Here is an 8,719-nt window from a genome sequence, read left to right as displayed (position 1 = left end):
TGCCATTGTTCTTGAGTTCTCAGTAGTCCTCATTGTCTGCTATGTTCAGAGAGTCCGGTTTTATCCCGTGCTTTTTCAGACCCAGGCCAGCTGGCCTTGGTGAGTTCCCGATAGAACATCCCCATTGTCTCTCACTGAGATTTCTTAATGCTTCATCTACTCCAGACTTGGGGATGAAGAAGTGAGAACCACAGCAATACTAGTTGGGACAGTTATAAATTTACACCCAAGTCAGTTCTTCCTAGCCAAAGGACCGGCATAGCTAACTGGAAAAAACTTAGGTGGTTGGTTACCTGTATAGTAATTGTAAACAACACAGAAAAGAACTCCAGCTCCACCTTCATCTACACAGCAAGGCCAGTTTTGGTGCTTTGACTCCCATACTTCTGAAGTTGCAAATAATGGTGGGAAAAGAAGGCAATCAGGGCTTCTCATTTTCACGCATCAACTGCAAGGCACTTCCGTCTTCAGGATTAGTGCAAATGACATAAGAAGCCCAATTTCTCACTTCACCAGCAGTACCCCTTATCTGAGCATCAATCAAGTCAATGGGATAAGTGGACGTTCATCTTCCACCGGGAGTCACAGAATGACGGATACTGCAACTCAGCTTTCCCTAAGGATGCAGACAGAGCCAAGCAGATAGCAGTGAAAAGAGAAAGTGGAGAGTATCCAGCCTCTCATGAGCTAATGTGAGGATGCTCAAATTAGACTTGAAAACAACTCATTAAACTACACGACTTGAATCCCAGCACTTGGGACCCAGGGGCAGGTAGATCTCTGGGTCTCAGGTCAGCCTAGTCTACATAGCAAGTTCCAAGCAAGCCAAGACTACATAGTGAGACCTTGTCTCAAAAAAAGAAGAGGAAGAGGGGGAGGAGGAGACTCAAAATAGAAGGACAAATAAATCCATACCAAACTACATAGTAATGCAATTTTCAAATATTAACAACAAAGAAAAATATTTAAAGCATCCAGCAAATAAACAAAATATCATTGACAACTCAAAACCAAGAGATTGTTCTTTCTCTAAAACATATGGGTACACGAAACAAGTGACATAACCTTTTTCAAATGCTGAAACCATCGTCAGTCCAAATTTACACACCCAGCAAAAAGATACAGGTGCAGAAAAGTAAGATGAGTTACTGCCAATGGCCGTGAAGAACACATACAGGAGCTGAGGAAGGAGTGGTGCAGGGCTGGAGCTCTTCTCCCAGTGTGTGTGTGAGGTCCTGGGTTCCATCCCCAGCAAGGTAAAAGGAAAAAAAAAAAAAGACCAGAAAAGAGAACATGGAACAAAGACAAGACAAAATAGGAAAGACAACAAAAATGTCAAATATCTTGAAATATCAGTAACAAAGAAGGAACAGTATGCTAAATTTTAATAAATACCTTTTATGTTTATAAATGGTGATGGCAGTTGAGTTGTAAATAAATCATTCAGAAGACGGAAAATAACTCACAAGAATGGCAGCTGATAGAGCCACTCTGGAAAAATACTTCAACAATTTTATTAAGTTCAATATAATCTTTGTTTAAAAAATTATCATTAACTGTGTGTGTGAACATGTGTGCAGGTGCCCATAGAGGTTAAAGGCATCTAATCTGTGGAAGTTGGAGTCACCTGTTGTACACTGCCCAAATTATGGGTGTTGAGAAACAAATTCAGATCTTATGTGCTCTAAACCTCTGAGCCATCTCTCCAGTCCCAAAGTTCAACATGGTCTTAAGTATGTGGCCCAGTATTCTACTTAAAGATATCTATTCAAGAAAAAATTAAACCGGGTGGTGGTGGTATATGGCTGTAATCCCAGTACTTGAGGGACAGAGGCAGGTGGATCTCTGTGAGTTCGAGGCCAGCCTGGTCTACAAACTGAGTTCCAGGACAGCCAGGGCTGTTACACAGAGAAATCCTGTCTCAAAAAAAAAAAAAAAAAAAAGGAAAAAAGAAAAAGAAAGAAAGAAACAAAAAGAAAAAGAAAAGAAAGTGAAAATTAAAGCATGTTTCACAGAGACATATGAATGTCTATAACATAGCATTTTCACAATATACAAAAGGTGAAAGGAGTCCAAATGTTATCACCAAGTGAATAAAGAAGCAAAATGTAATATATCGCAAAAATGAAATAGTATTTATCCATTAAAAGGAACAAAGTCCTAATAAATGACACAATATGATGAACCTCAATGGCACACTAAACAAAAGAAGGTGTCAGAGACAGCATATTTTATAACACAATTTATTCGAAAAGCCCACCACACAGACTGAGAATACATAGGAGTGGGAGTGAGAATGGGGGGTAGTGAATTGAGGCAGTGGATATATTCTAAAACTAGTTTGTGGTAATGACTGCATAAATCTGTAAAGCGACTAACATCACTGAATTGTGTACTTTAACAAATAAACAAAGCTATCTTTTAAAACTGTGAAACCTTTTCAGTGCATTAAACCTGAGACTTTGTGCCTCAGGCCCCCATCTATTAGATGAGAAAATTGCCCTCATGACCTCCTCAGCACATTAGGTAAACAAAGCCTTATACCACCTGCTTTCCTCTGCATCCACTCACCAATTTACTAGCCTGAATGCCAGCTTATCATTTAAAAGCCATCACGCTTCATGTGTTCACTGGCAGTGGACACACAAAACGTGTTTTTCTCGGCTTTCCCAATCTCAGTCCTCCTGGCAGAACTGATTACCTTTGCAATCACACATGCTTTTTCAGCACCGTGTATGTGCAGGCAAACAGATGAGCTGATCAGACTATGCTTGCACACTTGGCCAAGCGCAGCACTTCTCTACACTGCTTTGTCCTTTTGACTTCTAACTAAACGTCAGCAGCCTCTTTCCAATTTATTTAGTTTGTTTTTTATTTTGCTTGAGATAGTGTCCAAGGCTCACTTCATTCATACTTACTGAGGTGCCAAGGATGAACTTGAACTTCTGATCCTCCTGCCTCCACCTCCCAACTTTTGGGATTACAAATATGCACCTCCATCTCCAGTTTATGCTGTGCAGGAGATTACAAGTAGGGTTTTCCTGCATGATAGGCAAGCTCTCTACCAACTGAACTACGTCTCTGGACTCTCCGCTTTGAAACTTACGGTAGAATTTCCCCAGCCCTCTCTCCCTTCATCTTTCCATCTCCCCCAGTCACTATATCCTAGCTTGACAACAGTTCTAATGTCTTATTGCATTTATCACAAAATCCAAGGCTTTTCCTTTCTGTCAGCTATTCCTTCTTAGGCTAATCTTTAGTGATGGAAATGAGAAGCTACCACTGGAGCAGTAATCAGCAAAATAGTATTATTCCCCTCTAGATACTGATTTACTGGACTCTTTATAGATAAGATGTTTGGGAAATATTTAATCTCCTCTGTGATTTTGTCTTGCTTCTTAAAAAGAACAGGTACAGAATATTGAAGTTGATCTCAGGTCTGAGGTCATCCACTCTCATTGTTGATATATGTTTAATAGTACTGGGAAAACCCAATTATTGTTATGAAATACTTTAAGATTCCTTTCTCCTAATCTCTGGCTAAAGTAAAGTTCTTTATACAACAAAAGGCTCCATTTGTTTTTTTTATAGATAATGTTACATCTTACTTCTCAATTCCAAAACAAACAAGCTATTGAATATAATGAAAAATGCAATATTAATAACACCAATTCCTTGATATCTGAACAATATCTCTTACAGAAAAGATTTCTCTCTTCCACAGATGCCTCAGTATTTTTGATTACTGCCAATATGGTGCTGATGCTAGGCTTATTCTAAATTCCAGGCTCTGTCTGTTTCCTCAGTCACATCACCTAATCAGAATGAAAGCTCTAGAGCAGCGGAAGGCATAGGGAAGCTGGTATTAATGGAGTGTACCTGCACCGCGATATTCATTCTATTAGGAGCAGCTGCACTATATAGTCTTAACGGCACAAAGTCTGTGCTGCTACCAGGTATGAACCAGTTTGGAACATTACCTAAATACTTGAAATATGTGGCCTCTGTATTTTAGTGATGTAGTGAAGATGAGGTAGAATGTTTGAAACGGGGATGGGGTAGGGTGGGGAAAAAAAGGTCACTACAGACCTGAATGAATTATTTAAATTTTCTGATATTTAATATGTCATCTTTTTAAATGATTTATTTTTATTTTATGTGCATTGGTGTATATCTGTGTGAAGGTATCAAATCCCCAGAACTGGAGTCACAGGCAGGTGTGAGCTACCATGTGGGTGCTGGAAATTGAACCCGGGTCCTACTGGAAGAGCAACCACTGCTCTTAACTGCTGAGCCATCTCTCCAGTCCATCAATTCTTCATCTATATAAGACATATAAAGGTACCTACCGCACCAGATTGTTTGAATTAACTGACCTATGGTATTGGGAAGAATATAGCTTAGAGCCTATAGAATAGGCTATGTTAATTAATATGTCTCTAAACTGGCATGCCTTCTACACTCTCTCCAGCTCCACTCCTCAAAACCCCAATTTCTTTTCCTTCCTTTCTTCCTTCCTTCCTTCCTTCCTTCCTTCCTTCCTTCCTTCCTTCCTTTTTTTCCCCCTTTTCCTCCTTCTTCCCTCCTTCCTTCTTTCTTCCTTTCTTTCTTTTTCATAAGACAGGGTTTCTCTGTAACTCTAGCTGTCCTGGAACTAGGTCTATAGACCAAGCTAGCCTTACTCAAAGATTCTCCTGCCTCTGCCTTCCAAGTACTGGGTTTGAAGGCATGTGCCACTACACCTGGCTTCAAACATGTTTATTCTTATTAATAAGAACCAACCAAAATGCACCACTGCCCCCAAGCCTTTCCAAGCAACTTTAGGCACTGTAGCTGTTTGACTAAGAGTACAGGGCTTTGGGAGTAGGAAGAGACTCTAGATTTAAAAGCTCCTCTGTCATTTACTAGCTCCATGACCTTGAACAAATTACTTGCTCTCTATGTATCTAGATTTCCCTTGTGTGATATTTGAATCAACATGGTACACCCATCAAAGAGTTGTAGGGAAGAGTAAATGAGATACGCACACAGAGCACTTAGCACAGTCTGTGACACTTAGCAAGTCCCCAAAGTACCATTCAGCAGGAGAAATTAAAAGAAAGTTTCCTCTTTTGTAAAACGTTAATAAAAATGTTTGCCCTTAGGATTGAACAGTCTCTTCGTAAGGGGCTGACATATGTGTACCTTGAGATATTTTGGGCAAAGTCCTAAACTCGCTTTTATAGAATTTGCTTTCCCTCGACTGCCTGCATAGAGGTAAATATATCCCGCATTAATTAACAGGCACTAAAACGAGAACGTACGTCCCCTGCGTACAAGAGACTGACGTCCGAAGCGCGGTACGAAGATCAGCACCCGCAGACCGGACCTCGAGAATTCCCTGGAGTTCACCTCTACCGGCCCCCTCCCCTTGGAGCCGCGCAAGCGTACACCGAATTTACTCCCTGGTCCCTCATGCCCCCGCCTCCAACCCCCGCTCTGTCTGCCCAATACGCAGGCGCGTCTCCTCAAGTGCTTTCCCTACCCCCTCCTCTTTCTCTTCAGTCAGTTCCCCCTCCTCTCCCAGCCGCTCCGCAGGTTCAAACTCTTCTCCCGGCGAGTGGCGGCAGTTGTGAGGTCACGTGATGAGCATCCTGCTGCCCAACATGGCGGAGTTTGACACCATCTCGGAACTGGAGGAGGAAGAAGAAGAAGCAGCAACGACGTCGTCGTCGCCGTCGTCGTCGTCGTCGTCGTCGGTATCTGGGCCCGATGAGGATGAGGAAGATGAGGAGGAGGAAGAAGAGGAGGAAGAAGAAGAGGAGGAGGAGGAGGTGCCACCCCCGCCTCGGGTAGTGAGCGAGGAGCATCTGCGGAGATATGCCCCAGACCCTGTGTTGGTGCGCGGCGCCGGCCACATCACTGTGTAAGCTATTGGGGCCGGGGTCTTGCGGAGGCTGAGAATTGGCGGCAGACGAATGAGAAGGGCATCGAAGGGCCTGCAGAGTGGGAAGGGCTGACTAAGACATACTGTTAGCAAAGGACACCTGGTTTAAATAGAGAAACCGCAGATTGAATAGGTGTAGTGCAAAAGAAATGGGGAGAGTGATATCGACCCTGAGAAAAGAGTGAGTGTAGGACATGGAGTTACGGGGTGGAAAGCTAGAGGCACTGGAGTAGGGGTGATCCGCTTGTACGTGTTCTGGCAAGTCAATAGTCTCTAAGCTGCAGGATGTACTAGGCTTCTCTGCTGGCAAGTGAATAGCCTCTGAACTGCAGGATGTACTAGGCTTCTCTGCTGCCAAGATTGATGGCTAGTGGAAAACGGGGACTGCTGTGACATGTGACAAGATCTGGGCTTGGATTCTTCAAAACAAAACTGTGATGCATTTTGTGAATAATTATTCATCCACCCACATATTTATCCATCCATTCTTCCTATCCAATGCTTATATGAATGAATATCGTCATCCTTTCTCTGTTGAACGCACTACTCTGACGTTCCTGTAATATCACATCGTTAGAGGTTCAGGTTGATAAGAATCTATGCAAAGTAGAACGAGCAATGGATAGAGGGTGAGAGATCTTGGTTGCTAATCTCAGTTTCCCTTCTTACTAGCCCTATGACCTTGGTCCGTTGATTCTTACTTCCGGACTTTGGGTTCTCCAAATGAAGGGTTTGAAGTACATGGTTACTAAGCCCTTTGGCTCTGAAATAAATTAAGATGCCTACAGGGGATTTTGTTCGCCCAAACATTAACTATATAGGGAAATTGGCCTTTGATGAATTGAGGATGATTTCTTTAAAACTCATCCAAGGTGGCTTCTTTTACATTGAAATTCTGTATCATATTTGAGAAAATAAAGTGTGCAAGGACTTCATATCATCTTGGTTACACAGTAAAAGAAGAAAAATTGACCTCTGGGCTTTGAAGAGTGGGTCCCAGTTTTTATTAGCTTGGATTGTAAATACTTAGAATTTTGAGTATGGTGTTGTGTTCATGCTCTTAACTGTGGTGTCATTTACTGCATTTTCAAAATAGATTTGCCCCTTTTCATCACGTCTCACTATCTTTCATTTTGATCATGGCTCACCTAGTCCCTTTGACTCAACTGAGTGCTTGCATGAAATCATTCAGTATGTATCAATTCCTCAATCGTGTTAGCTTTTAATTTTTAGCATGTTAACTCTTTTGACTATAATACACTTTTAAATTATTGAATGACTATATTACCAAATATTTTTTCAGTTGTGGTGGAAGGCTTTGGGGAGACTTTTAGGCCTTATTTTTGATTAGGTGATTTTCAGACACTTTTTCTCAGTCCAGGGTTTTTGCAGAAAGCCTGCAGTGCTCAGGTGCCAACTTACTGCAGTTTTACTTCCATTCCTTTTGTCACTAGGGTGACCATTATTCCAGCTAATTATGATGCTGACACCCAGGGTTCTTTTTATGCAGATTCTTTTACATGACCAAGCAGAGAAATGGTTTTTATACTGCGATCCATAATTTTATGTTCCACTTTTCCGGATTATTTTCTAAAATTCAAACAGTGCATACATAGCAAGGAAGCATAATTTAAGTTCTCTAAAACTTCCTCGTGGCTCCATTCTACTCGCCACACAACCAATTTCCTTTCTTCATTTAAAACAGAGCACTGAGATTTGCTGTGTCTAGCCTCTTGTACGTGTAATTCCCTGCCGACACCACACACACACACACAGTTTAAAAATTCTGGAATCACATGTAAAGAGATAATGCCAGTAGTATCTTGATATTAATTGGAAAAAAGTCTGAAAAGCATAAGCCAGTACTTAAATCCTAGAGATGAATATAGTTTGGAAAATTGTTTGGTTTTGTTGTATACATTTTCTTATTTAGGAAGAACATTTGATGCTAAATATCTAACATTTTAGAAAAAGACTGTTGCCGGGCAATGGTGGTGCACGCCTTTAATCCCAGCACTCGGGAGGCAGAGGCAGGCGGATCTCTGTGAGTTCAAGACCAGCCTGGTCTACAGAGCTAGTTCCAGGACAGGCTCCAAAGCCACAGAGAAACCCTGTCTCAAAAAAAAGACTGTTTAGAAGGTCTGCTAGAAGCCAGACATGGTGCTTTATGTCTGTGATTCCATCACTTGGGAGGCTAAGACAAGAAGAGTGCCATGAGATCCAGGCCAATCTGGGGTCATATAATGAACTCCAGCCAATCTGGGCTACAGAGTGAGACCCTGTCTTTAATAAAAATTTTTGGTTGGGATCTGAGACATGAACTATAATAGCAAAACCTTCCATATGTTGAGTAAGTCTGTAAGAATAATTTTAATCTAATACATCTAAAATGTGGAATTTTGTTTCCATTTTTCTGATGTAGGCATGTGTCGATTGCTCTAAACTATGTTTTATTGGGGGTGAGGGTGTGATGAACTCAAACTAGGGCACTGTGCATCGAGGCAAGTGCTGTGTCACTGAGCTACACTCTTGGCCCTATATCTATGTGAGTGAACTCTTTCTTTCCTTTGTTCTTTCTTTTTTTATTCCTTTTTTGGTTTGTTTTTTTTTTTTTTTTTGAAACAGTGTTTCTCTGTGTAACAGCTCTGACTGTCCTGGAACTTGTTTTGTTGACAAAACTGGCCTTGAACTCAGAGATCCCTCTGCCTTTGCCTTCTGAGAGTACTGAGATGAAAGGCATGTGCCGCCACCACCCAGTTGAATGAACTATTTCTTATTCTTTTGTACCCTGCC

The 8,719-nt window shown here is 41.5% G+C and overlaps 1 protein-coding gene across 1 annotated transcript in view; it reads left to right on the top strand.

The window, feature by feature from the left end:
* Positions 1-5,461: 5,461 nt before the first annotated feature.
* Chic1 (cysteine rich hydrophobic domain 1) overlaps positions 5,462-8,719 on the top strand; it is a 38,918-nt gene continuing 35,660 nt past the window's right edge. Inside the window, exon 1 of the mRNA XM_005369723.2 lies at positions 5,462-5,905. Coding sequence (XP_005369780.1) covers positions 5,625-5,905 — 281 coding nt within the window. The 5' untranslated portion in view covers positions 5,462-5,624. The remainder of the gene's footprint in view (positions 5,906-8,719) is intronic.

This window comes from Microtus ochrogaster, unplaced genomic scaffold (assembly GCF_000317375.1).
Source record: "Microtus ochrogaster isolate Prairie Vole_2 unplaced genomic scaffold, MicOch1.0 UNK57, whole genome shotgun sequence".
Taxonomy (NCBI): Eukaryota; Metazoa; Chordata; class Mammalia; order Rodentia; family Cricetidae; genus Microtus; species Microtus ochrogaster.
This window is presented reverse-complemented; position numbering and strand designations above follow the sequence as displayed.